At 42.5% G+C, this 22,697-nt stretch overlaps 1 protein-coding gene across 2 annotated transcripts in view; it reads right to left on the bottom strand.

Moving 5' to 3' along the window:
• Positions 1–22,697, bottom strand: part of Negr1 (neuronal growth regulator 1) — a 727,040-nt gene that overhangs the window by 285,616 nt on the left and 418,727 nt on the right. For both annotated transcript variants that reach the window (XM_060392439.1, XM_060392438.1), the window contains exon 3: positions 1,648–1,773. In XM_060392439.1, the coding sequence (XP_060248422.1) occupies positions 1,648–1,773 (126 nt within the window). The remainder of the gene's footprint in view (positions 1–1,647; positions 1,774–22,697) is intronic.

Below are 22,697 nucleotides of genomic sequence, written 5' to 3' on the forward strand. Positions count from 1 at the left end.
ACACGTGCTGGATATCCTATAAAAAGCTCCTATCATGACAGCTTGCTCCTTGGAGGTGCAGAGAGAATGGCTGCTCAGGTTCTCCTGAGGACACCTCCGGCAGTGCGTTTGTTAGTTGGCCCACTCTAACTCTATGCTTCGAGCCGTCACAGCTAGAGATAATCGTTACATGGTTTTGGAAAGTAGGAACACCTGAAGATGGCAGAAATTTGGATGGGATGAGCCCAAGAACCAGCATTTCAGCTTAGAAACCTTTGTGTCGGCTGCCTGGTCTCAGCCTGTGTCACTTCTGGCCTGCAGAGAGCCTGCATGGGTTTGACATTCACATGTCAGTTCTCTGATTCCTGTCAAAGCTCTGGAGCGTAGTCAACAGCACACTGAATTTCCGAACTGTTAGAGGAGCATAAGGAGACCTGGGTAAGCATGCAGTCCTGGGATATAGAGTTTCTCTCCCATTAATAGCAGTATTTAAGAGTATGGTGTGGGTGACTCTGGTTAGACTCACTGTGTGAGAGGCACCTGGAAGGCTCTTAAGGATGCATGGCATTAAATAAGGCACCGACAGATAAAGCAGATGCTCCAAGTGTGCTCTTTCTCTGCCTACATATGATGTTCCTTTCTGATTTTATTAATAGCAGTTTCATTGTTTGACCAGCTTTGTTGAAGCTTTTCTCCCCCAAATAAGGAAAAACAACTGAAATAAAAAAATTTATTAATCTTAAAAAGAAGTGGGATCCTAGGAAATGAAGTAACATCATCAATTTTAAGAAATGAGTGTAATTAATAAAGAAAAAATGTAAAAATAAATAAATTTAAAAAAAGATTTAGAAGAAAAAAAGAAATGCATAAAGCTACAAAGTGAGAACTTTTATTTCTTTCATTTTTTTGTGGGGGGGGCTCTGTGCACAGGTGTCTGTGCCAGTGCATGCACCTGTGTGCATACTGAGGCCACACAGGTGGCCTTGCGTCCTGCTCTATCACTGTTTTTCTCTCTTGAGACAGGGTTTTTCAGAAAATCTAGAGGAGCTCCTCTTGTTAGTTCAGACTCACAAACTGCACAGTAGCTTCGGCATTGGAAATACAGACACTGCATGACAGTTGCCATTAACTCACTACAATTGAGTTCAACTCTTCTGGAAAATGAGCACAAGATGGTGGAGGCCATGAGCACCTAGGAACCTGTCACAGACCTCCCATCCCCAATCATGTGATCTCTGTAAAAGTCACTTCAATGTTAGGGCATGTCAGTCCCTCATCAGGTAAATTTAATCCTGACCCCCAAATCTTTAATTCTGCACAGCAACTTTAAATCAGACCCAGCAATGCACAATTTGTATAATTCCATTCTTTCCTGATTACCTCAGCACTGCATGCTGGCTACCAACATGTGAATGCCATTGAGTAAGTTCCCATACATTTAACTGAACAGCTTTTCCTTTTGTAATAATTCCATTTGAGCCTTTTCTATTGATCTGCGATTTCCCAAAATATTAAAATGAAAATAACCCTGCCTACTGATGGTTTGAGTTATTCATTCCTCCAGTTTCCTTGAGCCATACTGCCTTTACTCATAGCCTGTGGAAGAGAAGGGGAATAAAAGGTTTCACTCCTTTTCTGGCCCGGCAATGCTGGAGGTTACCCACTCACCTGATGGGGAAATATGCCTCCAGGAAATGGCAGGCTCTGGCTTCCCGGTGGCCAAGCACGTAAGGGTGACATTGGTTCCTTCGTTGATGGTCATGTCATTTGAGATGTCGTATATTTTCGGAGGAACTGAAAAGGCAAAGACACCGTATAAGACTATGTTGAAATGCCCTTGAGTACTTCAACTCTAGGACATCCTAACAGAGATGATTTTTTATAACCATTCTTCAGTCTGCAGGTCTTGCCTCCTGGAGAGCTCTGTAGAAACCCAGACCTCTGATAGTTTGGCCCATTGGTTAGATTTCTCTTTCTCTAAATATTTTCTCTAATTATTATCAATATAAATATGATGTTTAATAATAAAGTTTTGATATCAACTGAATTTGTACTTTGAATAATGTGCACTGAGTAATTTAGAACACTGGGCCATCTCCCTATTCTGCCTAGCATTGTCACTGTATGGTGGGCTCTGCTTTGAAAACGGTTAATAGAAAGTCCATTGTGCCTGCGTGCTGACTTATGCACTGCATGAAGCAGTGTGGGATGAAAAGGAAGGTTGATTTAGGGTCATAAAGCCATGTGCTGCTTCCATGCATACTGAAGACAGTGGGGCTGGGCATGCTTGGAGTCACTGTTCTGGGGAGCAGAGGTGGTTTAGTGAAGACTGCATTGGTAAGAAAGAGCTCTCTGAAGAAGATCACACTGCAGCCCATATGCTTGCCATGCTCTTGTACATGGTGGCTTTGCAGGGTGATTGGAAAACACACTGGGGACTTCCTGATGCATTAGACTCAGGAGAAAGTGACAGCTCAGGGTCTTCACTAAGATAGAGAGACAGAAGCTAAACAGTACTCTGTGTCCAGAATTGGAGTACTTGAACCACCACGGGCTCAGAGGTCAGAAAGGAACCTGGTATCAGTGTCCCTGTTCTAATTGTCTGGTGAAAAGCACATGTGTGACATGGGGGTCTAACTTCAGAAGAGTTCCCAAGCATTATCATTCTGTCAGCGATGTCATCACTCTAAAAATGATGTCATCATTCTGACAATGATTTTACAACTTACGCAATGATAATTTCACTTTGACAATTATATCATTACTTTAATAATGCCACTAATGGCTGCCATGTTATGCTTGACTTAAAAAAAAGCTGCAGTATTTTGATGATGCCAGTAAAATCTAAGTAAGAGGGAATTAGTAACTTTAATTGATTAGAAAACTGGCCTTTCCTGAAGGGTCATTTGAATTACTCCATTCTGTTTTGTGTTTTTCAAAAGTTATTTTCAAGTCCAGTAGCTAGACATTGTAACTTTATAATAAGTTACCCATATTCTTTTATATTATCTTTGAACATTTTTCATAGAACCAAAGCTCTACTGCAAGAAAATCAAGTTGATTCATTTGTAAGCTGGTTCACATGACCGGAGAATAGTTGCTAAGTACATGCCGTGTGTGTACCAAGGACACCATCTAATAAGCATTTAAAGTACATTCTCGTCATGTTCTTTATTTAGCTCTTAGGCAAATTACAACAATAATGGTTCTAAACAGGATGTTCTTTCAGTTTTGAGTAGAGACCAGGACATTCTAGAAGAAAGATATAGAGACTTTTTGTGTTTATCTGGTAAACAGGAGAGTTACTGAAAATGAAATGGTAACACTGAAAAACGTGTCAAGTCTCAGCCTCTGAAGAGCTTGGCTGTACAGACAGAAGGACCTGAGTTTGCATTTCTGGCAACCTATGTAGATGGCTCCATTGCGACTGGTGCAGGACCCTAACACCAGTGCTGTGGAATAGGAGAGAAGATGCTGCCTGAGTTTGCTGGTCAATGCAGCTGAATTGTGAGCTGCAATTTCTGTACAGAACCCTGAATCACAAACAAGATGGAGAGGGAGAGGGAGAGAGAAGGGCACATGACATGACTCACTGGCCTTTACACACACAGAAAGAATTGTGTGAAAGCTTACATACAAAATTAGGTACATATGTAAGCAAGCACACAGGTAAAACATGTTTACATTATATGAACTATGTAGAGAGATTAGCTTTAGGAATAAGTCTGCTAAACTGTGAGATACTTGTACATATGTATACATACATACATATGTACCTACAGGCATAGGCCCCTTACACATACATAGAGGATGAGTAGATCATCATGCACCCATACAGGCATAGGGCCCTACACATACGTAGATGATGGGTAGATCGGCCTCGGCCCCTTACACATACATAGATGATGGCCAAATTGTGGGTACCCTAGAAAGATGAAAGAGGTGTCTCTCATATGGACTCTGTTGCCTGCTTTTTGATCACTTCCCCATGCGGGGGCAGTACTGCCTCTCCAGGCCACAGGGGAGGAAGATGTGCTAAGTCCTGATGTGACTTGATGTGCTGGTCTGAGTTGGTGTGAAGGAGGCTTCACTTAGCTAAGGAGGAGGGGAGGGGTAATAGCGGTAAGTGGGGAGGAGCATGGGAAGAAGAGGAGGGAGCTGCTACAATCAGGATGTAAACGGAATAAACAAATAATTTTAAAAATGCCTATGTCCAGTATGGAAAATGTTAGGTAGTATTTGCACAGAGTTTTAGTCAACTATGGATAATTTCTTTTACAAAGTCAAATGTGTTAAATGACTCCAAGTTGGACATGAGTATGCATATTTAATGCACATACTGCCGTCCTTTAAAAATCATGCACTCTTGTCCTGTACAGTGGGCCTTTTATCAACCCCATCTGAGCCTATGTCCACCTGCTCGTCCAGTGTTCAGCTTCACATTGAGTTCATAGTAAGCATTAGTGTTTGACTAAGTGGGAAGCAACCCCGTCTCTTAGCCATGCACTTTGACATTTTCACAGCCAGAGGCACTAAGGAGGCACTAATAACTCTAAGGTGTCACCTGTCACTCCAGAGATGGTAAGATCTCCTAGTATGTGCTACAGCGAAGAGATGGTAAGATCTCTTAGTATGTGTTACAGTGAAGAAACATCTGGAAGGTAGTTCTAATATTAAAAAAAAAATTATCTGACTGAGCTCATTCCCAGGATGCATCAGATGCCAGGTGCTCTGTGGAAACACAGGTTACACCCTTTTGAACTGTTGCTTGAAGAAGTGAAAACAAGGGGGCCTTGCTGAATATTCAAAATGACTGTACATTTCAAGCCCTCCAGTTTCTACCAAATACTGTAGAAAGAATCACTCTAGACCTACAGAAAATTCAGAAAGTTAAAAATCTAATCCTTACCCTAAGACATTTAAAGGAGACAGTGGACAGGGAATTAACTAAGAGAAATGCCTTCCCAGATCCCCTTCGACATCTCTGCATGATGTTGGTTTTTATATGTGAGATGCATAACCAGCTCAGGCCTAACCAGCTCAGGAATAACCAGCTCAGCATAACCAGCTCAGGAATAACCAGCTCAGACACAGCCTGTGAGGGAGGAAACATTGAACCCCAACCAGACAGCTAAGGGGGTGTGGTTGCAGAGAACAGGTCAATGTTCAGCTCGAAGAGAAAAATAAGCCAGTTGTACTGAGAAGGGTCCAGGGCTTCTCAAGCTAAGTGGAAGGAGGAGAAGGCAGTATGAGCCCCACCCATGATTGGAACAGAGCAGGATATCACAAGCCTGAGGTAGGTATCTTTATCTATCTCTCAGTCCCAAGGCTAATTATTCTTTAAACATCCATTTAGTGTCATCTCATCTGCCTTTGTTCTTATGTTGCTAGTAGTCCTGAAACTCAGTTGGTCATTCTTACCCCTTCTTCAGCCCTTCATTGGTCCTCACAGGAGCTGAATCATCTTTGGATGCCTCTCTGGATTTATATTATGTAAAGGTAATTTACTTCCTCTTGCTGATTTTACTTCACCAAAAAATGAGTCAGTCTGACCTACTGCCATTTGAGCCATCTGTCAGCTCTGAAGAGATGCCCAGCATGCGTTTCCAAACTGGGAGGCCACACACTTCCCAGCGACCTCTGAAGCATTATTCCACTGTTGATATTGAGTTTATGAACAGATAAATTTTTACATAATATGCAATTTTCATATTTTCTTTTTCTTGGGGATTTGATGCAGGACCCTTTTGTGACTACTTGAGATTAATGAGGGTGCTTATGTAAACAAGGGTATGGGGCTTCTTGCTTGGACCCAGGCCTTTCACTTGTTCAGTATGTACTTTATCACCACCAGCTCATGATTGCTGATACATGAATAAACTTTTCTTGTTTTTGGAATGGTCAACCTTCATAAATTTAATGTGAATTTCTTCCACGAATTCACCATGTATTGTAGAAACAGATCACTAATGACTTGAGTCATGGGGTGACTCATCCGTGCATCAGTAGGATGTTTGCTGATGTCTTTACACACCTGTACAGATGCTTTCCAAAAGGAACCAATCAAGTATTTTGCTCTGACATGAGTTTGCATGGCACGTAAAGCCGTGTCACATGATACTGAAACCTTTTGCTGAGCACACGAGAGGGAGATTTTAACTGTTGGGGGACCTCTGGGGTCTGTTCCATAATGCTGGGTTACTGAGGCCATCAAAGCTCATGCTGTGAGGATTCACAGGGTCACAGCTTTCCATACCACTTCATTAGAGGGTGATGGCATCCTAATTCTGACAACTACAGATTATCCAGAGGCACTGCCCAGTTGCTTCTGCTGTTACCACCCTGCAAAACCAGGGCAGTGTCTCACAGACAAATACTTCATCTGCTGGCTCCCTGAGGACACTGGCTCTCTTCCATAGTCCTTGGTGTCCACGTCCCAGTCCCAATGCCCCTGTTGGGATTGTGCCAAAAGCTCTCTCCCTTTAACTTGTTCACCAGGTCAAATGAGAAATAAAAATACAAGGTAATCTGTCTCTTTACACCACAATTGATTTCACTCTCTCTAGCTTTATGTCTCGAAACTTGGCACACAAACAGCTACACGAATCCCTGAGAGGACTTCTTGAGACAACATGATAGACTTTGTTGAATGTCTGCTCCTATCTACATGTTTCCACCCATCTCAGGGCTGCCCAGTGAGGTCATAGTTCCAAAGCTGATGGAGTGAGGAGGCATTTCAGTGATCACACAATCATCACTGTGACAAGGACCCCTTGTGCTAGCTACAGCCTTGCCCCCTGAGAGGATGTCACTCAGGTGGAAGGGGCCTTTCCTCCTCATGCATCAGCATCTTTGCCCTTCTGAGCCTCCAGAAGGAGAAATAAACCCTCTCGTACTTCCTCATGACTCTGCTCTCTGTTGATGCCACTGGCGCTCATTTATTTGGTTTCTACTTTTACTTTTTTAATTTTCCTTTTGTAGAGCAGACGTTGAGGCTTAGGGTAGAACTTTCTTATTCATCTGAATCTGGAAAAAACCTGCATCTAGGTGATGAATATCCACGTATTTTTCATGAGTACAGAAAGCAAATATTTCTTTAGCTTTTCTGTGAACATTCAATGAAATGTCTACCATGGGAAAGGCATGTGATAATTCTGAGAACACAGTGAAGATGGCATTATCATTCCTCATAATCAGGACAATCTGAGCAATGGGTCCCCTTTCAACTCATTTCCTCCTGTTCTATGCCTGTTACATTGGGTGTCACTCAACCCAGAGATGTGGCTGGGCAATGTGTGATTACACATTTCAGCTGAATTGGGTGTTGTGCTTTAGGCAGCAGTACATGTGCTAGCTACAGTTTTTTCTTTTTATGTTTTGAAGCTATGCAAAGGTAGACTTTAAAAAAATGGCTTTGGGCTGAGAAGATGGCTGCACAGATAAAGAGTTTGCTGTGTGAGCCTCAGACATTGGTTGGGATCCCCAGCACTGATGTGAAAAGGACATGTACTTCTGTCCTCAGAGCTGAGACAGAGACAGAAGGGCCCTTGGGCCTTTTGCTTCAGCAAGCCTAGTAAATCAGTAGGTCTAGTAAGATTCAGGTCCAAGTCAGAGACCTGTCAAAAAACCAAACAGGTAAACTCACAAAAACAACATGAGTGAGTGACTGAGGTGAGTGACTGAGGAAGGCCTGTCATTGACCCACTGCCCGGGCCCTGAAATGCACACGTGACTCTGCACACAGAGGCGTGCAGCATGCGCACATTCCCACATCAGAGCATCAGAGTTCCCTTCATTGTTTTCTCTCTGTACAGTGTAGAGGGTGTTAGTTTGAGTAAACTGTGTTTCTGAAGCTTTTCCAAATTGCTTGAGGCAACAAGCTAGACAGAACCATACATCTTGGGAGAATTGGATTTTTCTTTTCACTCCTGTATCTGGCAATGACTAGCAGTATCAAAAGAACATTCTTCTTTCCACAGGGTTGGCACATCCCTTTCCATCTTGGACAGTCCCCAGAAGGTAGAAGCCCATCTCTGCTTCCCCATAAACCTTCTGGGAAGGTGCTGTTCTCAAACTGAGAGGAGGCATTGCTTCATGATTTTTTTTTTCTAAATGTGCTTGTGGGTGCTTGGTGGTTTCATGGCCCAAATATAGCCAGCAACACAGTTCTCTCAGCTGACAGACTGTAACTGACTTTATAGTTTATGGCATTTCAGAGATGTGTGTGGCTTCTTCCCTCATCCATCACTCAAAAATAGTGAAAAGAAGAAGAAAAAGAAAAAAAAAAACTCAGAGCATAAGTTATAGATGGAAGCCTGCCAGACTCATGAATTGCTTACTGATGGAATATGCCAGAACAACTTAGGAGGTAAAGAACACATTTGAGAGAAATACATCTTCCCTTACAGTTCCAACTTTGAGTCATGTTGCAAACTTTAGTGTTTCCTTCACTTAAAAGCTATGCCCAATATTTCCCAACCTATTGTGTTCCCCAGGAAGCCAGCTATTAAACAGGACACGATAGCAATCACCTGTTAGCTCCCAGCTGGCCACCCATCTCCTCACTCAGTGGATATTTCCCAAGTATCTGCTTCATCATAAAGGTAGTCTCAAAAGATCAGCCTCAGCTGAGTTATAATATGTAGTGAGAACACCTACAAAGAGGAGTATGCAAAATGCTTTGTGAATATCTCATTACAAATGTTTTTTCAGAAGGTGAGAATAGGCAAGGATGCTGATATTTGACCACATTTTAAAAGCAGATGAAATGTAAGTAGGATGAGAGGAATAAACAATATTTTCTTGTATCCTGGTGATGATGAGAAACAATCTGACAAGCTTTTCCCTATCCTGGGTGGAAGGAGCAATGAGCAGAGAGATCTTAGAACAGTGGGTATGCGGCCGAGAGTGTTGATTTCTCCTTAAAATATGACTCCTACCAGTTACTTTGTTCATGTACAGAGGAGTGGAGTGGGTTCTTGGGTGCTGGCCTTTGTTTCTAAATGTTAAGATCAGTAAGGGGCTTGAGGGACGGGAGGTTAAAGTGAGCTCACTGGCTGCTTTCTCCATCAGTTCACTTTCTCAGGAGAAGCCCCAGAATGGGCTCTCTGAAGCAGAAAGAGTGCGCCCAGCACTGCAGAAAGTGTGAGGGAAGACTGGGGAGGGGCTGGCCCCGTGTGGCACCATGGTGACTGGGGAGGGGCTGGCCCGTGTGGCACCATGGTGACTGGGGAGGTGCTGGCCCCGACCGAGTGGTGGGTAAACCCAATGTGGGCTTCCCTTTCTCTTCTCTTCCGTTCTTGTCTTCTGACAGCTTAACATGGCGCTCTGCATCTTTGAGATATGAACACAAGCGATCTTTAAATTTGGAGACATACTTGCTCATTGAAAATGTTCTTGTGGTTGTGGCTTTTCAGTAACAGATGGAAACAAGCAGGCTTATGAGAGGCTGAGTGTACACAAGAATTAAATGTGACTGAAGAATTCAAACAGTCCTTTGTCCTTAGAGAAGATTGGTAGTGGTTGACTAGCAGTCCTCATGCTTTCTTGGAAGGTCGATTTCATGCTTTAAAACACGGAAGAAGCAAGACCAACATTGCTGCACAAGCATTCCACCCCTTTGGGAGGGAATGGGTTTTTTGTTATTTTTGTTTCATTTGGGCTTGAGGATCAATAGCTGGCTCCTGCAGGGAATGTTAGCACACTGGAGTTCAGATGGCTGATGTACCTCAGGCTGGCATTAGTTTTAGCTTCTGGAATGTTCAGATATCAATGCAGGACTAGAACTGCAGCGGCAGCAGCAGCAGCAGTGGCAGCAGCAACAAGGCCAGGGCACACTGGGTAGAGCTGGTGTCAAAGACTCAAGGTTCAGCCTGTGGGTGTGGGCTGCCACTGAGGCTGAATTACCCAGGAACCAATTCCATGGCTGCAAACCTGCTGAGATGGCAACATTTTATTAAGAATTGATAATGAGCATTTTCCTGGAAACCATTTAGCAATGTATTTTAAGAACTTTAAAATAGCTGACCCGGTAGCTATAATGTTTCCCTTTCCAGGAATTTAGATCAAGGAAGGAAGGTGCCTGCTTTCAGTACCACTACTCTTCCCATCAACCTGCTGGCCAGTGTTGGAGCAGAGCCAAGGAAGTGCCCTCTGGAACGGCTGAGAAGACTTTTCTCGCCTTATCCCTGGTGCTTGGTGTGAATCATTTTCCTAAACCAGAGCAAACAGCACATCTGTGTCAAACTAGAACCAAGATGCCTGCTTTGCAAGCATTTCCCACAGCAGAAAGCTCACTCTAGGCTTTTTAAACCCCAAGGGCCCATGTGTCCCCTTGTTGCTGTGGAGAACTTAGATACACCTGTCTTGGTTTCATGAAGAACACCCACTCTGGCTGGTTGGGTTTAATGTGAGTGCTTCTCACAGGCCCAAGGGCTCTGTAGCTGTTTTATTTTTTATTCTTTTATCAGAATTTATGTCTAAAAGCTTGCTATGGTCTTCTTATGTTTGCAAAGTAAATGTGCCATTTCAGCACCATTAGAAAAATAATGTCTTCTTTGAAGTACACTCGTTCCTTTGTTCTTTGTAAATAATATTTATTATCCTAATTATGAAGATGATACCCATTTGCTGGAATTAATGTGTGAAAAAATATGTAAAGAATAAGAAGGAAAATATCATAGATTATAGCATCTGGAATGCATGGTGGTGGTTAAAGCATCATTGCCCTGTCATATGACTGAATATCACACCACCATTAGGGGGATCATTATTAGTAGCTTGGTGTATTGTACTTAGGTACTTTTATACGTGTGTTTTTACATACATCTCAACATTTCCATGTGGTTTAAAAGCTAATGCAGGATGAAGCTTTGGATAAAAATGATGTCTCCTCAGAATGTGTAGTTTTGAAAGTAAGCTGGAGTGGGGTTGGGTAGAAACTGAAAATGTTTTGCTTGGCTTCTGCCTTTCTTATGGATGAAGTTCTTGACAGACGGTGCCTACAGCAAAGGTGAAGGGCAGGTGGCTTGGGTGGCATGTGTCACTGAACAGAAGCCTCGGCAATCAGGCTCCCACTCACAAGCACTAGGTCCCTGATACCTGTCCCGAAGGACAGGCTCTACCCCTCCCCACACTGCTTGCTTTGACTTTGGTTTGCTATTGGCTGATTCCCACAAGAAAGCTGGAAGCCAGGTGACTCCAGAACTGGGTCCTAAAGTAATGACATTTTTCTTCTGCCCTGTTCTCCAAGAACACTTGCTCCTCCTGGAAGCTTGGGATACTGTATAGTTAGTCTGGAGCCACCATGTTAGAGGCAGCACATGGCGATGCCACACGTGAAAGCCATGTGCTGAGATTGTGAGACATCAGGAGTACATCATAAAAGGCTTACAGCTTCCGGAGGTCCTAACGCACCCACTCATCTCAGTGAGACTTTAGATAGTGGATCCAAGTAGCTCAGAGTGTAGTCTTGCTAGCAGGACAAACTTCCCTCTCTATTTGTACACACTCAAGTTTGCCATGACTTTCAGAATAACAATAAAAGTTGGAAGGTATCCTTCTTGAATTCATAGCTTATAAAACTACCACTGAAGAGTTTTATCTTTAAGTATAGACAACAGCAGATAGACTACAGAAACAGATGCTCAAAGGTACCTTGGTCAAAACTCATCACTCATATTCAGAATGAAAATATTTATAGAGAAGTAGATACACAGCAGAAGTTGGTTAGAGCTCATCCACAGTCTAAGCTAGAGGTCCTCAGAGAAGAATGTTGCTCCACAGCACAGCTACCACGGATAATATCATCCTGAAGATGGAAACCTAAGGAGGTCCTCCAGGTTAGTTTTTATTGTCAACCTCACTTCCATCTCCTGGGGAGGGGAGAACTGCAGTTAAGAATTTCCTCCATCAGACTGGCCTGCAGGCATGTGGGAGGGTCCAATCCACTGTGGGTGTTACCATTGCTGGGCAGCTAGGCCTGGACTACATAAGAAATTATGAGAGTTTTAGTAAGCCAGAGACTGAGTCAAACAAACCAGCATTTCTCCAGGAATTCTTCCTTTAAGTTTCTGCTTAGGTTCCTGTCCCGACTTCCTTCTGTGGTAGGTCATGATGTGCATGTGTCAGCCAGATAAAGCCTGCTCCTTAGCTGATCAGAGAGCTTTACCACATCCATAGGACGAAACTGGAACTCTGTGCTCTGTGAGTGTCCATAGAGACCTCACCAGCACATCTGCGGTTTAGCCTGTCACCAGCCACAGATGTCCCTCCAAGAGTACCAGAAGAACCGGTCTCTACCCTAGGAGACCCCACAATGAAGAGTCAAAGCGTCCTGTCCCATCTCACTCAAACTCATGTACACCTTCAACAGCTTTTACCCAGAAAGACCCACGGAGCCATCTCCACACCATGTCACTTGGCTTCTTCGAAATGCAATATATTATCACACTACACACTAGTGTGCAGCTGGCTCATCTGTCAGAGGGTGGTGATTACATCTCAGGAGTGACTAGAGTGTCACCTGAGGAAGTGTTGTTAGAATAAAGTGTATTCAGAAACATGAGTGATAAAACCATGATTCCAGTTAATTCTCTGCTTCCAAAAATAATTATTCCTGTACCACTTTAATGATCTTCTTTCTTATCTCCTTTTCACAAAGATAATGAGGTGTATTTTTTTTCTTATGTACAACCATCTGTTATCAAGCAACTATATGTAGGAGATAGCAGTGCTGATAGCTATATGCACAGATTCTCTAGTAAATTGGGTTAAAAGGTAATTTTCCATGCTCTGAGCCCCTAGGTCATTAGCCACAAAGGACTAAGTGCATTCTCTTATAATTCAATATCAAAGAAATTGCTTTTTTGGCATTAACTGTATTATATTCAAAATTGTATAAATTATTGAAATACTATTCCTCTGCCAAGATACAAGACAGTTCACATGAACAAAAACGTTGAGTTGTAAATTATTCATTGGAGAAAAAGTCTCCTGAGAGAAGTGGCTTTATACTGGGGCTACCTTCTGGGACTCACATTAAAGACAAGACACATAACCAAAAGCTTCTGGGACTAAAAATTTCCTCAGCCTTAAATAGGAGTTTTGTGTCTTTGACTCTTTGTGGGGGACAGGGTGACAGATTGTCTTGTATCTCAGAGATCCCCCAGGAGAATTTTCACTGGTTGTAGAACACCCTGACACAATCACTGTAAGTTATGATGCAGTGCAGTCAAGGATCTGTCCAGAAATATTGAAATTTGGTGACTTGACATATGCCCATATAATTAATTAATTATTAATTAATGGCCACACACTTGTACCTGTGTAATTAATGAGTTAAATCTGTACACATAAATGCCTGATTAACATGCCTGCCATCTGTGGACACATACACACACGTGTTACTGACACCTTCACACTTATGATATTGGAGTGGGTGTTTGTGCATCTGTCTGAGAAGTGAAGTATAGTACAGAAGATACTTCAATCGTGAGAAGCATAACCTCAGAAGGGCTCTCTCCTCAAGACTATACCACATTCATTTGGGTTGAAAATTTTCATTTATCCCTTGTATCCCTTGGTGTGCCCTGGGGATTGTGCTGGGTGTTCATGATTTCAAATTTAATAACACCAAGTTGCTGGCAGGATATGTACTGTGGGAGGAAACAAACACAGAAACAGATTAAAATATAATTATATCCAGTTATCTGAGAGACAGGTATGTGAGCTATGCTCTTAGTGAAAACTCCTCCAGATGACATACAAATGGAAGCTCGGCGATGGTGGAGACACATGGGGCCCTTTCGGAGTGAGGTACTGAACCCATCTATACAGACGAATGCATACCAGGTGTACACACCTGACTGCAGGTAGCTCTGGAGAACATCTGGCAACTCAGTGACTGCTCAAGTATCCTGTGGCATGTCACACTTAAATGTATTTTTTTATATTATACCACTATAGAATTATGCCCCAAGGAAAAAAAAAGTTCCTTCTCTTTCTACCTGTCTGTAGCGATAAGATGAACACAGGAAGCATTACGTATTGATCCCTGAGTACTTGGTAGGCTCACAATACACAGTAGGTACCAAGTCTTGATGGGAGATATTGCCACCATTCCTAAATGGTCCCTGTTTGAGGATGTGATCCTCCATGCCCTCACAAAAAGGTAGTTCTCCCCCATTTGTTCAGTACATTCTGACAACTTCCCTTTTGAATGAGAAACATTCCACGAGTGAGGACTGTCGAGATCCTTGGATTTTCCTGCTCCAAGGTGCTGGGTACAGACACATTTTCACACCTCAGCTGACAAGGACCATGTGTTTCTGGCTCTCTAGATGCTGTCACGTGGTATGAACTTAATGTGAAGTTCAAATGGAAGAAGAAACTCTCTAGGGCATGTTGCTGCATAACAGCATCTCCAACCCATCGAGGCTTTTGAATCTTCCAGTCTCCTCATGTGATAATCTCTCCCCAGACAAGCTAAACCCTTCTTTCTTTCAGGAAAATTAAGATCCTAAATTCATAGCACTGTTTCATTTTCATTTACATCCCAGTCTCACAACCCTCCACAGCAGGCACCCTGGAGAGAAGGTGGGATGGCAGGAAACACATAATTTTTGGGTTGAAAGTTAAGATAAGGGGGGTACAGCCTTACCAGGCCACAGAGGAAGACAATGCAGCCGCTGTTGATGAGACCTGATAGACTAGGATGAGATGGAAGGGGAGGAGGACCTTCCCTATCAGTGGATTTCGGGAGGGACATGGGTAGAGAAGAGGGATGGGGATTGGGAGGAGATGAGGGAGGGGGCTACAGTTGGGAAGCAAAGTGATTAAACTGTAATTAATAAAAAATAAATAAATTTAAAAAATAAAGAAAATCATCCAAAGGTCTTAAAAAAAAGATAAGATTGTCACAGACTATGTCAAAATAACCCAGTTTACCTTCTTGAGTGTTACTACTTAGCAGTTAAATGGGATGCTACAGACACACAGAGTGTATCAGATGTCAGCAGCTTCGGGCAGCTATTGCTGATGGTCAGATGTGGACCACACAGCAAGTGGAGTCATTTTTGACTTTTTAAAAACACTGTAAGCATCACTGGCTGTGGATGGTTCTTGGTGGTGAGAGGCGGTAACTGTGGGTGGTCTCTTCCTTCAAAAAACTATAACCAGTGTGTATTAACCTATTTGGAGCAGATTAACAGGATGACACCAGGGGTTTGGGCTCACTACAGAAAACATGTTGTGTAATTAAAGGCCATCCTCAGAGGTAAAAGTTTCAGGGACAATGAGTTGCACAGCTCTTATGAAGTTGTGGGGTAATGACAGAAAGAAATGCTCAAGGCTGATAAAGTCAGGGGTTTACCTGTGGGCTTTCTCTCTGCTCACCTGGTAGACATAATGGAGGTAGATGCCATTCTGCAAAAAGATTAATAAGGATGTAAACTCCCTGTGATCAGAGGAATTTCAGAGGTAAGTAGAGGAGGGATTATATGCTTCCAGGAACAGTGATCTTAAAGTCTTTTGACTATGAAGTACTGGATATATAAATGAAGATGAGAAACAGAAGAGAAGAGAGAGTAAGAGGGAGAGACAGAGACACAGAGAGATGGAGATAGAAACACAAAGACAGACAGACAGACACACACACTCACAGAGAGAGAGAAAGAGCGAGAGAGAGAGATTGAAGTGTAGAGCTGAAGCCCCTCACATGACTGCGGACTTCCTGGTAGGTCCCGCCCTCTGCAGTATCCCCATCACACTGACATCGACTTGCAGTTCTTTACCGAAGAAGCACTGGATACAGTTCACACCCGCATCTGGAAGTTCGTGTTTAGACTTTTCGAACTTAGTTACTCACATTTTAAGCATAGCCACCACTAAACAGTAAAGTGAACTATACTAAATTTATTATATATGTAATAAATAAAATTATATTAAATACAAGACTCATAAAATCCCAACAGTTCGGAGCTGGAGAGACAGCTGAGAGGCTAAGTACACTGGCGATTCTTGCAGCTTCAGTTCCCAGCAGCCATATGGTGGCTCACAGCCAGCTGTGACTCTGATGCCCTCTTTTGGCCTTCATGGGTAGCAGGCAGGCATGTGCTATACACACACACACACACACACACACACACATACACACACACACACACATACACACACAACTAGAATAAGGCTAAAAGAAGTATAAAAATGTTCTGCACAGGTAGCACCCCTCAACATAGCATTACCTTTTACTTTGTCTGTGCTCTCTTTGCCCTCCACATGTGATACTTATGTATCACATAACTGGTCCACCATTGCCCTCTTCTCAGCTGTATGTTAGTGATGCCATAGTGATGGCTGTGGCCTTTGTGTGGAAATTAGCATATGCTACACATCCTGGCGTTTGTAGAACTGCTTATTAAATATTGATCAACAACTTACTGACATTTGCCTATTCAAATGCAGAGGATGCACCTACAATGAAGGTTGTTTGTGCAGTAGGTATCCAAATGTTTTGTAACTAGAATATTCTCTAGTGCTTCAGCCCTTCCTTTATGGTATGGAGGCTATAAAAAAAGAACCTATTTTTAAAGGAACACTTTTCTTTACAGCATTGCCTTCAAACAGCGCTGGACTTAGCTAAAAGGGATGATGATGGCAATGACTGTAAAATGAAGTATGAAAGCCTGAGGTGAAAGGAAAGTATCAGGGACAGAGAAAACTGCAAGAACAGCAAGGCTGTATGGGTAATAACGGGTGAGGTGCATGATGGGAAAGGAATCCCAACTTATACTCAGCAGAGATGATGGAATAAATTTGGGAATGTAGGAATTATATGATCACTATATGGAAACATGTAAATTCAGAGGCCACATTAGTACACAAGGCAGCTTAGTTGTTAAGGAACTTGGTTTGAATCATGGAAAGAAGGATGGGAGCATCTTGGATGCAAGATGGAAACAACAAAGGGAAGATTAAATTACAGAGGACGTTGAGGTAAGCAGTCCTAGGATAGACAAGAGTAGATGCAGACATTATAAATGCCAATTTGCTGTCTCTGAGAGCTTCTCAGCTGGCCCACAGAAGGTCCTGCTGGATTCTTAGAATGGAAATAAGATCTTAAAACCACAGCAATCAGTTATTCAACTAATTAATTAATCGTTGCATGTGCCAGTGTGAGTGCAGCTGTTGAGGTCAGAGGAAAACTTGCAGGAATTGGTTCTCTCTTTCAACTACATGGTTCTGGGATAGAACGAGGTTGGCAGATTAGCCACAAGCACGGCTAACCTGCTACGCCTTCTCACAGGCCCACGAATGACATGTGATTAATATTCTTATAGTGGATTTTTTTCTGTTATTTGAAACTCCACTGACCACAGTACTTATCATTTATCTATAACATGAATCTCTTACCCTGTATTTACACCTAAGCGGGTTAGGAGGCATTGTACAGCTCATGGTGTGAGAATCCAGATTGGCGAGTTAGTATAAATATGGAGGTGTGTTCCTCTGCTGATGAGCAACACACAGACCTTCCCAGACTGCCTCTCCAGACACCACACCTACACACTTTCTGCCTTCTTTCCTCTTTTCCTCCACACTTGTCTATGAATAGTTGTGAGTCTCTAGGGAAGGGTGACAATCTGCCTTGCAAACTTCTTGCAGAAACAGCGCTGACCACAGCTGCTTTCCATCAGTTTCTTTTTTTTTATTTTTTATTCTTCATTAATTACACTTTATTCACTTTGTATCCCCTCTGTGGTTCCCTCCCTCCTCCTCCCTTCCCAATCCCTCCCTTCCTCCACCCTCTGCATGCATGCCTCTCCCCAAGTCCACTGATAGGGGAGGTCTTCCTCTCCTTCCTTCTGATCCTAGTCAATTAGGTCTCATCAGGAGTGGCTGCATTGTCTTCCTCTGTGGCCTGGTAATGCTGCTTCCCCCTCAGGGGGAGGTGATCAAAGAGCAGGCCAATCAGTTCATGGCAGAGACAGTCCCTGTTCCTATTACAATGGAACCCACTTGGCTACTGAGCTGCCATGGGCTACATCTGTGCAGGGGTCTTAGGTTATCTCCATGCATGGTCCTTGGTTGGAGTATCAGTCTCAGAAAAGACCCCTGTGCTCAGATTTTTTTGTTCTGTTGCTCTCCTTGTGGAGTTTCTGTCCTCTCAGATCTTACTGTTTCTCACTTCTTTCATAAGATTCCCTGCACTCTGCCCAAAAGTTGCCCATAAGTCTCAGCATCTACTGAAACCAGAAGACAGGGAGTCTCCAGCCAACGGGACAGGCCTGCTATGTCTGACAAGCGGTGCTTTGCATGGGTAGTTGGCAGAAGCACACTGTGAGGGTTCTATCAGCCATGTCCATCAGACTGGGGGCTCTCACAGCTCAGCAGACCTTAGGGAAGAAACTTGTTTGCTTGCTACTGACTGGTCTTTTATTTCTAAAGAGGATTAAATAAGCGTGGGGAAAAGCAAAACCTTCTATTGTAGATTTAGAAATGTAGTCTCTTCCTTCAGGAAAGAAGCATAGCTTCTAACTGTTCAAGCTCATGTCCTCTCTTTGGTGTGCAACTAGACAACTAGATTTTATTTCCAAGAACTCTTTGCAGTTTCTCATGTCCCAGTTTCACTGCTAATTCCTACAAATTGCTGCACGTGAGCTTGGAAAGCACATACTGAAGAAGACAGAAAGGTAAAGGAGAAACTGCTCTGCAGCAGGCTTCCTGCAAAGAGTGCTTATTCTGAACATTCTTTTTTTTTTTTAATTCCTACTTTCAATTATTTTATTTTATTTTTTCCTTTTTATTATTATCATTTATTACAATTTATTTTATTTGTATCCTGAACATTTTTAAGTGAGAAGTATGCATCTGAAATGTTTAAAGAGCAAGTTTCTCTGTCATATAACCCACCTGAAAAGAAGTCAAAATTCAAATTTTAATTCAACAACTGTTATTTTATTTACTTCATCACCAAATATACTGAGAAAAATATTGTCAGTTTATCTGAGGTAAAACATATACGGTGTTATTAAGTAAGGAAGAAGTCTGTAAATGAAAAATAATTTCATTTGAGAATGCAGAAAAGTTAATTTCTGATCAAAGCCACCAACTGACTCTAGTGATGTAGATAAGAATCAGGTCTAAATAAGGCTCCTCATATCAGGAGTAAGAAGAGATTTAACACATTATTAGCTTAATACTTTATAGAAGTTGATCACAGGAGAACTATAAACATATGATCATGTCAACCTACAGAGAGGAAGCATTAAATAATAGCAAATACTGTTATGTGTAATAAAATGGAAGATTGGTGGTAGAAAGTTCTTATTGTGTGAGACAGAAACACGACAAAAACTGCACAGTGCCTGCCACCTGTGGGTGTGGAGGCAGACAGACAGACTTTATCAGAAGTGAGACAAGCTTACATGAGCTTCTCTCTCATGCTTCTCAGAAGTTTCCAACTACTTCACTGAAACTCAAAGCAAGTCAAAAGTTAAGAGTTGGCAGTGGAGCAGACCAGCCACTCAGTGGATAACCACCATTAGGAAAATTCATTTAGATTAGGATGCTAATTCTTCTACCCAGTAAACTTATGCATTCTATATAATAATGATAAAATGAATTTATTAACAGAATTAAACAAGAATAATTAATACTTGGAAGAAAAGGATTAAGAGAAGCTGAGACTGCCCTACAAAAGAAGAGTACAGAGATATTCTGTGATATCCTGGACACTAACACAAAACTCTCAGGTCTGGGGCAGGAGAGCTGGCTCAGCTGTTAAGAGCTCATGCTTCTCTTGTGAAGCACCCACACTGCACAACTCACAACTTCTGTAAGTACAACTACAGAAGATCTGAAACTCCTCTCCTCTATGGCACCTGTAATTGTGTGTACATAGTACCACTTAGATACAAACGCAAACAGATATTTTAATTTTAAAAAGTTCCCAGATTAAACACTCAGACTAGAATGAAACAGGTCAACACATAAATCACAGAGTGACCACAGAATATACATATTCCGAAGGTGAATGCAATGGTGGAATATTGGACAAGAAGGGCAAAGGATTTGGTCAACAGCACTAGACAATAGGTTATCCCTATGGACGACTGTAAAATTGAATTCTAATCTAAATTGCATATGGAAGAAAACTGCATAAAGGCCACACATGAAAGCATGTGTAGACCTTTAAGTAGAACTAACTCAGGATACTGAAGTTAGTAAAGATGAGAACACAAGACACAAGTGATGTTCCAAGCTAAGCCTGGGCTGTGTTAAATGTAAACACATATGTACTTGTGCATATTTGAGACACCAAAAGAATATTTTGGTGAGGTCACAGATTTGTGGAGGGTGTGGACATGTACATAAACTGATAAAAAGTCATGAATATAAATCATACACACACACACACACACATATGTGTTCATCAAAGTCAATCCACAAAAAAAGAATAAGTCAACAGATAAACAGTGTGACTGGGAGATGAAACAATAAGAAAACTTAAATAGAAAATTACTTGAAACACTGGAAAACTGAGAAAAAATTGCTATTGGAGCATTTTAAATAATTTAAAAACCATGAAGTCTATAATATTGCTAAATCCTTGTAATTAGATCCCCCTGAGCATAGGACATAAGAAATAATCACACACAGTTGAAAGCAACATTTATCTTCAAATAACTGAAATCAGGTAATGACACAAATACCCAGACGTAACATTTCAATTTCACTTCTCAGTTTTGCTGACTTGCAGCCTGGTCCCCATGACAGAAGCTCATGTGAGTCACCCCTGTTAGATCAACAACTGCAACTTAGCAGCTTCCCAGGACAATTCTTGCTGAGGTGTAAACAGCAAGCCCTAAGACTGCAGGAGCAGATCTCAGTGTAGATGAAATTACCCAGAATGTCTTTAAAATTGCCAATGCAGATGCCGGCTGCAGACAAACGAAATTGTCTACATACATACAAAGCTCTCTAGATGAGTCCACTATGTACCCACACAAGGAGGCCTCATTTCAGAACAAGGGCAATTTTGTAACATCCCACGGTGGGATGACATTCAGAAAGATGTGAGTAGAGCTTGTAGTCACTGTGTGAGCATCAGAGACTCCTATGCGGACCTCAGTGGTCACATGTGGTCAGCACGCCAGGCACAGGCATGCTGCTGACCTCACAGCATCCTGCATCATAGTCAACATGCTTTGAAGTGCAGTGACTACATTCCAAACAGTGAACAGAGTTGCAGGAGGGGCCACACAAGCCAGGGTGGCCTACTCCCTAACTGCGCTTGGTATCTTGAAGCATCCAGCACTGCAGTTATCTGGCAATATTTTCATCTAACTGGCAGCCTGGGCAGTCTGAGGTGGCCATGCTGCACCCATCACAGCTATGGTGTCAATGTGGAGACAGAGACTCAGCAATCCTGTTAGAACCTTGCAAAGTTGGTGCAGAACATGCTGCCTATCCTTGTGGCAGATGGCTGCATGGCAGAGATTGCAAGCCTTGCAGAAACTGATACCTGCACAAATTCTAAGCCTCTGTGGAGCTGTACAGTGTTGGTTTCTGCAACCAAATCCCCAGCTCTGAAGAGTGTGAAGATACCACGGTATCAAAAGCTACATGGTCAGATAACATGGTTGTGTGATGGACGGTGGTGGTCCAACTGCCCTGATGTCACAAACACAGTGTCATGGAGCTACTGTGAATGGGGTAAGTTGGCATACATCTGTGTGAACAGAGCAGGGCCAGCGTAGCACTCCCTCACAGTCCCTCAAAGAGCTGAGAACTTGGCATGTTAAGAGACACAGCCGATGGAAGCCAAGAAATTCTTCAACAACTAAAGGGAAGTAAAAAGTTTGTTCTGGAAGAGGCAAGCCCAGAGCATTTGCTTGGATCTTCAGAGTCAGGAAGCTGGGGATACAAAGCTGCAGACTGTGGGCTTCTCAATTTTACAGCAGGCACTTAGAAAATTGATCAAACATTTCTCAATTGGCAAAGAAAAGATAATATATGATCAAAGAAAAGATGAACTAATTTCAGAGAAATGCCCAAAATTTCTAGAAAATGGGTACGAATACTAACGGAGAAAGGAAACTATCTCAGATATATTGTATGCTGAAGCGCTGCACACTCCTGCACACCAGCTCACTCAGCCACAAGACTCACAAAACACGAGGAAGAGGAGGAGTTATTACTCCATCCTAAGACAGAAAGGATCCAAAGCCAATAAAATACTGTATAGCATGATCAAGCCACAGACACCCAGACTGTTTCTCACGGATGCACGTGCTTGGTGCTTCATACATGTTCTCTCTCACGGGATGCCAGCTCTCTCCAGCTGGTGGGCTTCTCAGTGAATGTGTGCTAATGACCCAGAGCAAGCATCCCTGAAACTTTATTTTCTCTGCATAGCATTGATGCAGGAAAAACTAGAGGCCCCTTTTGTGGTCCTTTATCTCATTAGTAAAAGAATTTAAGAATATGGAATAAAAACACTAAGACAATTTTTTTTTTTTTCGAATTTGGTGGGACAGTGCTAGGGCAAGACAGCTGTCAACTTCAGCTGCTTCTCACAGGAGAAGAATATGAGGCAGAAGGGATAGCTAGTTCACTGAAGGTCACAGGGGTCAGACACATAAGGAAAGGCTGCCACATGGTGGGAGGGAGGCTTCAGAGCAGAGGTTCTCAACCTGCGGGTTGTGGCCCCATGCGTG

The sequence above is a fragment of the Meriones unguiculatus genome, chromosome 10, assembly GCF_030254825.1.
Source record: "Meriones unguiculatus strain TT.TT164.6M chromosome 10, Bangor_MerUng_6.1, whole genome shotgun sequence".
NCBI classification, from domain to species: domain Eukaryota; kingdom Metazoa; phylum Chordata; class Mammalia; order Rodentia; family Muridae; genus Meriones; species Meriones unguiculatus.